Raw genomic sequence first — 14,839 nt, forward strand, 5'->3', positions numbered from 1 at the left:
GTGGGCGCAGTGCAAGCCAGAGGAATGGAGATGGGAAGAGCCCTCCTACACCTTTCTGATCGTGATTGGGGCTGGGATCAGAGGAAGGAAGGGACTTGTACGAAAGAGGTCAGAACAGGGACAGGGGGAGGTGCTGGAAGGAGGACGAGCCTGTTGGTCTATCCTGAGGAAAAGAAGCGATTGGTCGTGGGTTAACCGTCCCCCTATTCAGCAGGCGGAAATTTAGAAGGTAATTGGACGTTCAGCCCATCCCACACCTGGAACTAATATAAACCCAGGGGAAATAAGGGTCATTCTCTTATCCACCTGGCGAACATACTGTCCAGTGAGTTGGCGGGACCTTGTGGCTCAGGAAGCGGCCTCGGGGACATAGGCGCCTGTGGGTCCCGGGTGGAAGCCAGAAACCGGACAGCGGCCGGTGCGAGCTGAGCTGCCCGGTGAGTGCTCAGCGGCACCTGCGCCTCCACATTACGGTGCTTTGAAGGGGAGCAGCAGCTCCGGAAACTGCCTCCTGCTGCGGTCCGGCTGCGGACGGCTGGGCTTCTCCCTCGATTTTCCGGAGGGGATGGGCTTTCAGACAATTGTCGCGGACCCTCAACGCAGGAATGAAAATTCTTTTTGTTTTCCTCCGGCCTCTGCCTCTAGAGCTTCCTAATGGGGGCGGCGGGAAGCAGAACCCGTGTTGTGGAGCAAGCGCGAGATCCAAACGGTCGGAGACAACTAAATTGGAATTTTAAGAGCCTTTATTAGCTGGCTCCACGCAGGGATTTGAGTGAGTAGCCCCGAGCCTCACTACAAAGCTGCTTGTATAGTATAAACCCATGTCCTGGGTTGCTTGCTGGGGTAGAGGCACAAGATAACCGTTACCGTGGGCAACGCAAAGAACAAAACTATAGACTATGACATCCGTTGTGAAGCAGGGGTGGGGTAGTTGCTACCTGCGCTTGCCTGATACGTGACTTGTTTGCGAGCAACTGTCCCCATGGGGGTTTTGTAAAATTTTTCCACTTTAGGTCAAGCTCCAGCACACCCCCACTTTGGTTCTGTAACAATAACGTGCACTGAACAGGGGCTGGCACCTGACGGGACGGGCTGACACTTTTCTTGGGTCTCTCAGGCTTTACAAGTTTTTGCCTGTCAGCATGGCGATGAGGGTCGGTGCTGGACGCCGGACATGTGCTGAGGGGCCGCAGCGTCTCTTCCAGCCCCCACCGAGGCCCCGCCTCGCTCTGCTCCCCGGCCGCCTTCGCTTCTCCCTGCACCGCCGTCTCCCTCTCGCCTTCCGTGGCCGCCACCCCCTCCGCCCTCCCCGCTGCTCTGTCGTCCTCCTCCCGCTCCGCTCCACTGCGCGACCTTCCCCCGATGCCGCTGAGCTCCCCACAACCGCGCCTCTGGACTTGAGGGCCGCGCCCGCCTTGCAGGCTCACGTCAGGGTATCGACGCTCTGCGCGGAGGCTTCTGGGAAGTGTAGTCCGGATCGCGCAGGCGCAGTGTGATTGGGTTCCTAGAGGACGCCAGGCAGTTTCGTGAGGGAGCCTCTGGGGATTCTGGCTGCTTCTACCGAGGGCCTGAGGAGACCTGGTGGGGCCCTGGGAGGGGGCGTGTGGATGCGGGAGGGGGTGCTGCGTGTGTGCCCGCGTGCGGTTGAGACCCCGGCCGTCGCTGTGTGTCTCCGTGTTTGTCCCCACGCGTGTCCAGGGAGCCTCCTGGGTCTCCCTTTGCTCGTGTGTGTGTCCGCTCCTGTCTGGTCTCCCCGGTCCCTCTGTGCCCGCGTCTGTGAGCGCGTCCGCCGTCGTGTCCGTCCGCGGGGACTGAGCCTGAGGCCCCATCCAGGCGTCCGCCGTGTCTGGTCTCCTCCTCGGCGCCTGTCTGCGCGTCTGGGGGTGAGTGTGCGCGTGCGGGTGCGTCTGTCCTGTCCGAGGCTCCCCCCGCGTGTGCCCCTGCGCTCTGTCTGCGGGGGTGGCTGCCGTGTGTGCGGTGCGTGTGGGGGCCCCCCGAGAGCGTGGGGAAGGCTGCCCTCCTGCACAGGGGGCCTGGCGGAGCTGCCTCCTGCCGGCCCGAGCCCACCTGCTTCCTGTCCTCAGAGCCTCACCTGGCCGTGGGGGCGGGGCGTGGGTGGTCGCAAGGGGCGGGGCTGAGTAAGAGGTCAGAGACCCCGCCGCATGCTGACCGGGGTGGGTTGTTGAGGGCGTGTGTGGGGTGCTCAGGGCATGGTTCTGGGCACTTAATAGGCCTCCCAGTAACTGTGAGGTAGGGACCCTCACCGACCTCAATATGCAGATGGGGAAACTGAGGAAGAGACTAAGTGAATCCCCCAACTCCACACCAGGCATCCGTGTTCCTGCACTTCGACACCCACCACCTGGCAGGTGGCAAGTCTTTGTTTCCCCTTAGAAACAAAGGAGGGAAGGAAATGTCAGAAAGCTTGGGCAGAGGAGGAGGAGAAGGAGTTCAGCCACCGAAGGCTCTGTAGCCACAGATCTGAGGCCACACTGGGGTCAGCGGTCACAGGCCCCATGCACATGTCAGTTCCAGGGCCACTGTGCCTTCATGGCCTCCTTTGTATTAATAAAGTAAAAATTAGTGTTGTTATTGACTGCTATAAGGACAAGTGTAGTCCTTACTGGATTCGGTTAATTTTTTCTCTTATAATATTAAAAGAAATGATATTTTAACACATTAAGCGCCATGTCAGTCACTGGTGACTGACACTATACTTTCTGGAAAGCAAGACAAAAGAGGCTTAGCACTTAACATGTTAAAGGGCGCCTGCAGGTATCAGGATCCTTTGCCCAGTGTGCTTCCTGGGTAAGTCAGCTCTCTGTGGCTTTTTTATCCTGCTATGAGCAGCCATGTTTTTGACCTCGTAGTGCAGGGATAGGAGTCAGGAAGTACAACTGCAGAAAGAGTACATCTGTAAAAATTAAATTCCATTCAAGCCTTCCTTCATATGTATTCGTGGATTTGGTGAAACCCACATTCTAGATTTGGGCCACGACCAGGGATTGAACCAGACCTTTTGTTTAGGGATGATGATCCAACCAATGGAGTCACACGGCTCCAGCCTCCCTACATATATCTGATCATTGAGCCTCAACAGTAGCCCCGGGAGATCTGGAGGAGACCCAGTAGGTGGGAGCGTTGCTGGGGTGTCTTCTGGTACCCGTAGCCAGCAGTCAGCCTCTGGTCAGGGTCAGAGAGTCCTGTTTCTCCCTGCAGGCTGTGGGACTGGCAGTGTGTGCATGCATGTGTTGCATGTTGCGGGAGTATCAGTGTGTGGCTGTGACTTGTGCACCAATCACATAGACCTGGATGTAATCAGCCCAGTTCTAATCCCAGCTTTGTGTTCTTGGGTGCATGGCTTATCTTTGGTTCTCAATTACTTCATCTGTGACATGGGGTGAGTGGAAATAGTCCCTACCTCGTAGGGTGTCAGGAGGATTAAATCAGGGATGTTTGTTGAGTGCCTTGGATGCTATGGGACCCCCACACGTGTTCACTATTAATATGTGAGCGTGTCCGTCTGCATTTGGGTCTGTATTTGACATGGTCTATCATGATGCTTTTCTCTTTCTCCCCCTGTACCCAGCCTGCCTGTCTGTCCCCCAGTCACCATGGGCACGGGAAGGATGGCCACCCAGCCGCTGACCAAGAAGGTCCTGGTGAGTCATGTCACCCTCTCACCTCCTTCCTTAAGATCAGGCTTCTGGGCAGGGATGTCCCTCTGTCCTCCACCCCAAACTCCTTCAGGGCCCATGTCTGGGGTCTAGTCTCCTTGGGTTGTATCCCCCCCACATTGGGAGAGTACCGTCTTGACCCTGGCATTTTTCTACCACAGGGGACAGGATAGGTCAGCAGTGAGCTGCCATACCCTGGGGCTTTCAGGAAACACCGCTGTGCACCTGGGAAGTGGTGGCTTAAACATGTTCAATGAAGTGTGACAGAGGCCCTGGGCAGGATGTGCTGGACGAGGGCCTTCAGATATAGGCAGACAGCACTAAATGTCCAGGGGAATGATGGGGGATGGAAGGAGGCTGCTTGTCCAGATGGCCATGTGAATGTCCTTGGCTGTGGCCTTGATGTTTTATGATGTGTTATTAGGTGCCTCTTTGTGGTATTTTTCTCCAAGTTTCCTTCTATGGATGAAATATTTTACAACAAAAAATATACAGGTGTAGCTCAGTTGGTGAGAGGATCATCTTGATATGCCAAAGTTGTGGGTTCCATCCCTGGTTAGGGAACATACGGGAAACAGTCAATGAATTTTTCAGTGAGTAAAACAGCCTCTCTTTGTCCCTCAAATCAATAAGTTATATATTTATATATATATATATATATATATATATATATATAAATATCTGGGGGTATATATATTTTTTATCATTACTAGAGGATATGTTTATTGAGTTTTAGGAAAAGAAGAAGAGAAAGAGAAATACAAATGTGAGAGAAACATCGATTTGTTGTGTCACACTCCTGCCCCAAACTGGGATTAAACCCGCAGACTTTTGGTGTATGGGACATCGCTCCAACCAATTGAAACACCCAGTCATGGCTGGGAATAAATCTTTGCTGTGCTTTTTGTATCTTTTTTTTCTTTTTGTTTTGTTTTGTTTTTAATTATGAAATGGGGAGCTATTGTGTAAAGATTTTATTCATTTTTTTAGAAAGAGGCAAACTGAGGGATAGAAACATCATTTTGAGAGACAAACAGTGAGTGGCCTCTTGCACGCCCCCTACTGGGGACCTGACCCGCAACCCAGGCATGTGCCCTGACTGGGAATCAAACAGGAGACCTTTTGGTTCACAGGCCAATGCTCAGAACACTGAGCGAAACCAGGTAGGGCTTTGTGTTGTCTTCATGGGCGATTCCTTGTAGAGGAAGGTTGGGGTGAGTACCTTAAGGCATTTCCAAAGTCTTCATAGTTACGAGTGCCAACCTATGAAGCAGAAGGTCGCTGGTTTGACTCCTGGTCGGTGCCTGGTGCCTGGGTTTTATCTTTTTCTTAAATAACTCCCTTTATCATTTCATGTAATGGTGGTTTGGTGATGATAAACTCCTTTAGCTTTGCCTTGTCTGGGAAGCTCTTTATCTGTCCTTCTGTTCTAAATGATAGCTTTGCTGGATAGAGTAATCTTGGTTGTAGGTCCTTGCTTTTCATCACCTTGAATACTTCTTGCCAGTCCCTCCTTGCCTCCAAAGTTTCTTTTGAGAAATCTGCTCATAGTCTTACAGGAACTCCTCTGTAGGTATCTCTCTGCTTTTGTCCTCCTGCTTTTAAGATTCTCTTTTATTACCACCCTGGCTGGCATGGCTCAGTGGATTGAGCACTGGCCCGGGAATCAAAGGGTCGCCAGTTTGATTCCCATTCACAGCACATGCCTGGGTTGCAGGCCAGGTACCTAGTTGGGGGCATGCGAGAGGCAACCACATATTGATGTTTGTCTCTCTAACCCTTCCCTTCTCTCTAAAAATAAATAAATAAAATATTTTTTGTTAAAAAAGGTTCTCTCTTTATCCTTAACCTTCAAAGTTTTAATTGTGATGTGTTTTGGAGTGGCCCTCTTCGGGTCTAGCTCCTTTGGGACTCTGTGCTTTCTGGACTTTTATGTCTATTTCCTTCGCCAAATTTGGGAATTATCCCTCATTATTTTTTCACATAACTTTTCAATTTCTTGTTCTTCTTCTCCTTTCGGCACCCCTATTATTCGGATGTTCGCATATGAGTCATGTCACCCTCCCTTACCTCCTTCCTTAGGATCAAGCTTCTTGGCATGATGACAGTCTTGTTTTTTTAAAGAAAAAATTATTACCCTGTGGTACATCACAGGAGGCTGGAGTATCGCCCTCTGCACCAGAAGTTTGTGGGTTCATCCCCGGCTCTAATGTAAGATGATATCTCATTATGATTTAATTTGTAGCTCTCTCATGGTTATGACATACATTTTTTGATATGTCTGTTGGCCATGTATATGTGCTTTTTGGAGAAGAATCTATTCAGCCCCACTGCCCATTGTTTATTTGGGTTGTTTGTCTTCCTGGCAAAGAGCCCCATAGTTTTATTTGTCCATCCAAGGACCATCCAGTGCACTTAGGCAATGAGGACACGGATTGGTCAGACCCTTGAGAGCTCTGCACCCTGCAGACACCACATCACATGCATCCTGTGTGCCTTCCTGATCCTCTCAGTCCTTCTGGCCACGTCTCCCGACCCCTGTGAGGAGGCTCTGCAGTGAGTGTGTGTGCTTCCTCTCGCAGGTCTCAGTGGTGTTCCGGGATGTGATGGTGGACTTCACCGAGGAGGAGTGGCAGCAGCTGAAGCCTGCACAGAAGGACCTGTACAGAGACGTGATGATGGAGACCTATTGGAATCTGGTCTCACTAGGTAAGGGGCAGCTTCACCACATTACTTAAAACTTGACTGTCACTCAGGATGACACAGAAATAGAAAACAAGGACAGATATGACTAGGTAGAGTGTTCAGTTTACTCGAAAACAAAAATAAACTTGAGCCCTGGCTAGTGTGTTCAGTGGTTTGAGCACCAAGCTGCCAATTTACAGGTCACCAGTTTGATTACTCGTCAAGTCCCATGACTGGTTGCAGATAGGTTCTCCAGTTCGGGGCATGTGAGAGACAACCAATAGCACATCAATGTTTCTCTCCCTCTCTTTCTTACTCTTTTCCCATCTTTAAATATAAATAAAATCTTTTAAAAAAGGAAACAAATATAAAAATATAGTTGATGGTTGATGAAGTGGAGAAGGGTATATACCACATGTATGACAGTCAGAGGATTATAAATATATGAAGAGCTGTTAGGGAAAAAAACGAGAAAAAGACCAAGTGAATAATAGAGAGATGGACCCAGCTTATCAGCATGCAGTTCACTGATGTAGAAATACATCAAGTTAAACTATTCAAAGGATTTATAAACCATACTGATAGTCAACAGAGTAGCAATTGAGTCGCAGAAACACAATTCTTGCCCATGAGGTACACAGAGTTAAAAAGGAATATTAGGCCCGGCCTACCTCAATTGGAGCGTCCTCCCTTACACCAAAAGGTTGCGTGTCCAATTTCTTGTCAGGGCACATATCTAGGTAGCAAGTTTGATTCCAAGTCAGGGCACATAAGGGAGGCAAGTGATTGATGTTTCTCTCTCATGAATATTTCTCTCTTTTTCTCTTTCCACCTCTCCGCCCCACCCACTTCCTCCCTGTCTAAGCATATCTTGGGATGTGGTATAACACACACAAAAAAAGAGTAACAGCCATATGTAGTATGAAGTTGTGAAGAATGGGACTCTTCATTATAGGAGCATGTAGTTGTGACAGGTCTTTCGGAAGACAGTTGGTGTTATCAACCAAACTTCAAATTTAAAAATTTTCCTATAAGTGTGCAGAGCTTTTCATGAAAAGAAAAACCAGGAGAAATGCCCTAGATGCTCACCTACCAGACTGTCCTAACCTATCAAAGTGTGTCAACATGAAGGAAATAACGATGCTCCTCAGAGATGAGCACTCTTCGTAGTCACAGACACAGAAAGTTATTCTGGACAATACTGTTCCAGAAAAACTAACTTCCAGAATTAGTGTACGGTCCCATTTCATTAACAGCTTTTGTGGACCTTTAACTGCCCCGTGATTAACTGTGATTAGTTAAAACCAAGTATTTGATGCACTTTGGCACCATATTACCTGGTACGTCAGTTGTGTGACGTAGACCACACACGTCCATTAGCGCAAACCGTTCTTCTTTCCTTTCCCACCATCCTCCAGTGACCACTGTGGGTTACAGTGACTTTTCTAAATTTTATATGTTTGGGCTCATATGACATGTACTCCTTTGTTCTTGTTTATCTCACTTTTTACATTTGGCCTCATAATTTTGAGGTTCACCCACGATTATATAGGATTCAATAGTTCCATTCTCTTTTTCCTTTCATTTTTCTTTTTTTTACTTTTAAGTCCTCCCCCAAGGGTATGTTTATTGATTTAAAAGAGGGAGAGAATGAGAAACATCCATCCTTTGCCTCCTGTAAAGGCCCTGACTGGGATTTGATCCACAAGTTCTGGTCTCGCTATGATGATCCCGTCAACAGTGCTTACTGGCCGTGGCCATAACTCACTTCTTATTGCAGAGTTTTCTTCTGCTTCATGAATAGACCACCGTGTGTTTATCTGTTCACTTGATGATGAGCAAATGGGTTGTGTCCCGTTCTGGATATTTTTCTGTAGACACAAGATGTCCTTTCCGTTGAGCATTGGTTGGTCATACAACAGTGTGTATTTAACTTTTCAGAATTGCCAACCTTTCCACAAAGCACTTGTCTCATTTTTGCTTCCACCAGCAGGCGCTGGGCATTGCACTGCTCCGTGTGCTTGTCAGAACTGAATACGCTCAGCCTTTCTCACTGCAGCCACTCTGGTTGGTGAGCGGTCTTACCACGGCCCAGCTGACAGCTGGTGCTGAGGGCTTTCCAGGTGCTCATTTGTTGGCGGTCTGTTCTCTCTGGTGAAGTGTCTGGTTCAAGTCTTTTGCCTGTTTGTGTGTGTGTGTGTGTGTGTTGTTTGCTTTTTTATCATTCTCTCTTTTTTAAAATCTATTTTTATTGTTTTTCTTTTACAGTTGTCCCACTTTTTCCCCCGTTGCTCCCCCCTCATTCACTTTTGAATGTTCTTTACAGTTTCTTTCGTTGTTAATTTTTGCTGTAAGTCCTTTATGAGAGATGGGTTGTGTAACTATTTCTCCCATTCTGTAGGTCATCTTTTCTCTTCCTTGGTGGCATCCTTTGGGACACACACATTTTTTATCTCAATGGGTCCAACTTATTTATTTTGTTGTTGTCTGTGCTTTCAGTGACATATTGGAGGGATAATTGCCAATTCAAAGGCCATGACGATTTTTACTCCTATTTTGTCGACAAGTTTAAGAATTTTAGCTCTTTGTTTAGGTGTTTTCTCCGTTTTGAGTTAATTGTTGTGAATGATTTCAAAGGGGCTGACATCAGTTTGTTTTTAATGAACATTATTGTGGTGACATTGGTTAAGCGGAACCTGTGGGGTTAAGTGTACATTTGTGTGATAGGTCATCTGTGTATCACATTGTGTGCCCACCACCCAAAGTCACATCTCCTTGCATCACCACGTATCATTGCTCCTTTGAGTGTGCGTACCCAGGTGCCCAGCACCATTTCGTGATGAGCAGAGGTTAGTAATTTGAGCAAGTCCAGTGTTACGATTACTTTCTGTGGGGATTTGGCTTCTTCTCTTTTCACCACTGAGATCCTTCTCTGCACAGTCTCTGCAGCCACAGGCCAGTATGTCCCCAGCGTGTTTCACACCCATGGGCCCCCAACACACCCACCGTCACCCTCCTGCTTTCTTCCCTCTGGAAAGTTACCCTCAGCCTCCATGCCCCAGGCCACCACCTGCTGTGACATCCGGCATCACCCTCAGACGTCAGGGTCACGATACCAGTATCATTTCCTACCTTTTATAGTTGTCATACTTTCCTGCCAGATAGGACAGTCACAGGAGGCCAGATAGTGACTTGGGGATTAGATCACGTGATGGAATGTGCTGGGTGACCTTTTGGGTGGGGCTCCATTCTCAAGCTTCAGTTTCCCCATCTGTAAAAGGGGTTTAATCTTACCAGCACTTCATACCATGCCAGCACATGGCCGACATTCGGTGAAGGTTTATCAGGTGCCTTCTGTGTGCACTGTGTGGGAGCTGGGACCAGCACAGTCCTGGCCTTCAGGGAGCTCACCTCCCGCTGCGGGAGCTGACGGAGCAGATCTGGGAAGGGCCTTGTAAGGAGCGCTCACAATGATGCAGGTGAGATAAAGGCAGGTGGGAGCCTCCTTTCCACCGGAGGGTGGACAGAGAGGGCCTCCCTGTGGGGAACAAAGGCTCCCTGAGGCTCAAGGATGAGCGCCCATGGGGAGGCTCTGGGAACACCAGGTGTAGAGGCCCTGAGGGAGAAAGTACTGGGCCTGGAAAAGGAAATCAAAGGGAATCAAAGGTGAGTGTGACTGGATGGTGCCCTACTCGTCGGGGAGTGGGAAGGAATTGTCTCTGATGCCCATATACTGGGACGTTGGTGGAAAGTTTGCTCCGACCCTCGAGAGCCTCTTCCCTCCGAGTGGACAGTGGGCTTAGAGAATGGGGGTGGCTGGCTGCATTGAGGGCAGTGGTGATGGGTCAGTCTGGTCCATTTCCAGCTCTTTTCATATGGGATGGCAACTGTTAACCATATGGACGGTGGGAGGAGAGGAGCGAGTCAAGGGTGACTACTGAATATCTCTTTTTTTTAAATTATGAAAAGTGTTATTTTTCACCCTGGCTGGCCAGGTCCCCAGTTGCAGGTGCACAAGAAGCAAAAGATCTGTGTTTCTTTTGCAACTCAATGTTTTTCTCCTTCTCTTACTCCCTTCCTTTCCCTCTCTCTAAAAATACATAAATAAAAAAAAATTATTAATTGGCTGTCTTGTTTTTTAAGTATTTTATTTATGTATTTTTAGAGAGTGGGGTGGGAGGAAGAGAAGAGAAACATTGATACGCAAGAGAAACATCGATAAGTTGCCCCTCGCAGGCCCACAGCTGGGAACTTGGTCCCCAACTCAGGCATGTGCTCTGACGGGAAATCAAACCTGGAGCCTTTCGATCCACAGGCTGGTGCTCAGTCCACTGATCCACACCAGCCAGGGCAAAATTTATTTTTAATAGTTGCAAAACATACATAACATAACATTAACTGTTTAACTATTTTTTGATCGTTTAAATATTTTCACATGTATAGTTCCGTGGCATGAAGTACAATCACATTATTGTTCAACCATCACCCCATTCCACCTTCAGAATTCTTAATTGTCCCCAACTGACAATCTATGTCACCCCTAAAGCAGAGCTCCCCATCTACTCCCAGATCCCAGGCACTCAGGTCCTACTTTCTGTCTCTATCAATTTGATGATTCTAGTTGCCTCATTTGAGTGGAATTATATGCTATCGGTTATTGTGTGTGTGACTTAGTTTCCTAAGTCTGTTTGATGGGTCTTTTTTTTTTTTTTAATGTCATTTGAGACTAGAGGTTCTGAACACAAATTTCACATCCACTGCGTTCAACTGCAATACTGGAGAGGGGCAGCCAGTAGACCTTGGGTTATTTCTCAGCAGAGCTCAGAGAGTGAGTCTGGGCGGGGGCATCTGTTTAGAAGGTGTCAGTGTAGATAGGAGACTGAAATTTGGGCTCTCAGGACTCGGGTGGGGTCTCAAACTCAGATGGTGTTGAGGAACCCACGGGACACACACAGGCAGGGGCTGGAGCGGCTGGGAGGGACGAGTGTGCAAGAGGAGGGTGAGGACCCAGCAGCCAGGGCCAGGCCACTCCTGAGCAGCGTAGGAAGGCGGGAGCTTGGCTGGGCGGTGGGGAGATGGAACAACCAGCACAGCCACACATGAGTCGGCTTCACTTTATCATTTCTAACTATAGTCAATCCTTTGAGAACCACAGTGGGCTGGGGGTGTGCACTACGAGGCCTGGAAGCGAGTAGCCAGGTGCCCTGAACCGTCACTCAGTTTGTGGGAGCCATGGATCTGCCTTCCCCTTCTTTCTATCCAGTGGTCTTCCCCCAGCTCTGAACTCCCCCCAGCCACTTTGCACCCACTCCCTAGGGGACCTTTCTCGCTCTCTGCTCACCTCTCTCAACCTCACTGTCTCAGCTCACTGCTTCCCTTGTACCTATGTCCCCACGACTGGCTGTGCCCTGCTCTCAGGCTGTGCCCTGTGTCCTGGGAAGGTCCTCCCTCCCCGCATTGTTAACTACATGTGTGTTGTCTTTTCTTTCCCCTCCTCTCAGACTTGGAGACTAGACCTGACCTGAAAGAATTGAACCCATGGGAAGACGTTTGGGCAGACATACCTTCCATTGCAGTGGTGGCAGAAGGAGCTACAACAGATGGTGCCTGGGGTTGTGCCTGTGAAGGAGCGGGGACACAGAATGACCCAGTGAGATGGCGACTGGGGAGTCCAGGGACCTGTCTGTGGCGTTCGGACATGTCCCAAGCATTAGCCCCTGAATGTCATGAATTTAAGGCATTTGTCCAGCAAAGCCCCATGTCAGACCCAACCAGAGTGGAAGGGCAGAGAGGAGCAGGGATACACCCGTTCACCATGTGTGGGAAGAACTCAGGTGCTTCAGGCCTGGGTACCCCCTCCCAGTCTGTTGCAGAGAAGCCCTACAAGTGCAGGGACTGTGGCACACCTTTCAGCTATAACTCATCCCCTAAGCAGGAATATCAAATTCACACCGGGGAGAAGCCATTCTTGTGCGTCACATGTGGGCAGCAGTTCAGATGGCAGACTTACATCGCCACCGACCAGTATGTGCACACTGGTGAGAAGCCGTACGTGTGCCAGGAGTGCGGCAAGGCCTTCAGCCGGAACAAATATCTGAGTGCACACCAGAGGACGCACACCGGGGATAAGCCATATGCATGCGGGGAGTGCGGCAAGGCCTTCATCGAGAACTCGAGCCTCATAGTGCATCAGAGGACTCACACCGGGGAAAAGCCGTATGCGTGCCGGTACTGCGGGAAAGCCTTCAGCCAGAAGAAGAACCTGAACGTACACCAGAGAACGCACACTGGGGAGAAGCCGTATGTGTGTGGGGACTGCGGCAAGGCCTTCACCCAAAACAGGAACCTCATCCTGCACCAGAGAACACACACTGGGGAAAAGCCATATGTGTGCGGGGACTGCAGCAAGGCCTTCAGCCAGAACAGGATTCTCATTACACATCAGAGGACGCACACTGGGGACAGGCCGTTTGCATGCCGGGAGTGTGGCAAGGACTACACCCAGAAATCCCACCTTATCCAGCACCAGAGGACGCACACTGGGGAGAAGCCCTATGCATGCCAGGACTGTGGCAAGGCCTTCAGTAAGAACAGGTGCCTCATAGTGCATCAAAGGACACACTCTGGGGAGAAGCCCTACGCCTGCCAGGACTGTGGCAGGGCCTTCCGTGAGAACAGGTGCCTCATAGTGCATCAGAGGACACACAGTGGGGAGAAGCCGTACGTGTGCAGGGAGTGCGGCAAGGCCTTCAGTGAGAACATGAACCTCATTGTGCATCAGAGAACACACACTGGGGAGAAGCCATATGTGTGCAGTGATTGCGGAAAGGCATTCAGCCAGAAAGTGCACCTCATCAAGCACCAGAGGACGCACACCGGGGAGAAGCCATACTCATGCCGGGACTGTGGCAAGGCCTTCAGCCACAAGGGGAGCCTCATTGTGCATCAGAGGACACACACGGGGGAGAAGCCTTATGTGTGCGGTGACTGTGGCAAGGCCTTCAGTCAGAAAGGGAAGCTGAAACGTCACGAGAGGACTCACATGGGGGAGAAGCTGTACACATGTGGCCAGTGTGGCAAGGTCTTCAGGCAAAACTCCTCACTCAGGAAGCACCGTTGCTTGCACAGTGGGGAGCAGCCCTAGAAGTACTCCATCTTCCAGAGGAGCTTCATGGCACGCTCATCACTGTAGGAGCACCTGGCTGACCATACCACGGAGAAGCCCTGTAACTGTGTCCAGTGTGGTAAAGCGTTCATCAGGAACTTCCTCCCTGTCCTACCGGAGGATCCACATGGGAGATGAGCCCTATGAGTGTGGCAAGTCCTGGAAACCTTCAGCAGGATCTTCAACCTTATGTGACACCAGGGGAGGATCCACACTTGGCAGAGGGGTATGATTCTCAGAATCCACACCTGACTAGTGATTCGTGAGCCCACACACCAGTGCCAGACTTGACGTGGAAGCCCACCAGTAGGACGCTACTTAAGTCCTGCCCACATGGGTCTTAGGAATGTGGGTGCAGGGGACAGGCCATGTAGTGTTCAGCATTTGCTTCTGCTGCATCTGCAGGGCCCTGTGGAAAGCAAGACCCCCTGTAGGTCTAGTATCTGGGAGCGTGTCCAGTGGGACCGTGGATGCAGACCAGTAAACTGTCTCATGAGCTTGGACACCACATTTAGTATCTATGGGTCTCCATCTCTGTGATAGTAAAGTGGATGAGGGGGAGGTGAACGTAAGCGGGGCAGGTTGGCCCCATGGGGACATTGTCACATTGTCACACTACTTGGATATAGTCCAGATACCAGGTGGTCACCATCTGTGCATGTCCATGTTTTCCCCACACCCTGGCCTCATGTTCTGTGCAACGGCAGAATTTGTGGAGTGGTTCATGATGGGAAGAAATCTTCAGCATTAGGTAGTAACAGTAATTGTATCTGATGTCATAGTTTCTCATAGTGGCCTGTTAAATATTGTTTTTAAATAAAAGTTGTAATTAAGGAAGACTGATGTCCTTTTAAAGACAGATCAGGTGCCAAAGGTACATATACATGTTGTCATGTCAAAATGAGTGTCAATGCTTGGCAGGTGGAGGGTACAAATACCCCACAGGCACCCAAAAAGTCTGCCCAAGCTATGAGGCCACTCGCCCCTCCCATCCAAGCATTCCCGACTTGGGAATGGTCAGACCAGAAGGCTGGGCCTAGACCTTCAGCAGCAGAGATCAGGGAAGGACCCCTTCCCAGCAGGGCTGTTTCAGTTATAGGAGAAAAATGCTCTTCTCACTTCACAGCCTGGCCCCACCCCCAGCCTGTGGGGTCTGGAATTCTTGTGAAAGTACATTGCCTCCGTCAGGTGGGTGCATTATCCATTCTATGCCTCACCCACAGCTTTAGTCATGTTTTACTTAATATTTTATTATTGTTCACGATAGCGATCTATTACCATAATAAATGGCCGACAATATAAGAAGGTTGCT

The 14,839-nt window shown here is 49.7% G+C and overlaps 1 protein-coding gene across 1 annotated transcript; it reads left to right on the forward strand.

The window, feature by feature from the left end:
* The first annotated feature begins 6,265 nt into the window (after window positions 1–6,265).
* On the forward strand, window positions 6,266–14,364 carry LOC149995636 (uncharacterized). The gene is made up of 2 exons (XM_090260712.1): window positions 6,266–6,386; window positions 11,864–14,364. Exons 1-2 carry the CDS (start codon window positions 6,284–6,286, stop codon window positions 13,504–13,506), a joined length of 1,746 nt encoding a protein of 581 aa, XP_090116838.1. The 5' UTR covers window positions 6,266–6,283; the 3' UTR covers window positions 13,507–14,364.
* Window positions 14,365–14,839: the final 475 nt, after the last annotated feature.

Source organism: Furipterus horrens, unplaced genomic scaffold, assembly GCF_987537825.1.
Source record: "Furipterus horrens unplaced genomic scaffold, mFurHor1.1.pri manual_scaffold_13, whole genome shotgun sequence".
In the NCBI taxonomy this organism is placed as follows: Eukaryota; Metazoa; Chordata; class Mammalia; order Chiroptera; family Furipteridae; genus Furipterus; species Furipterus horrens.

Coding starts and splice junctions, on each gene's coding strand:
- LOC149995636 (XM_090260712.1), top strand. CDS start 6,284: ATGGTGGACTTCACCGAGGAGGAGTGGCAGCAGCTGAAGCCTGCACAG. Junction 6,387..11,863: donor TTGGAATCTGGTCTCACTAG/GTAAGGGGCAGC, acceptor CCCTCCTCTCAG/ACTTGGAGACTAGACCTGAC.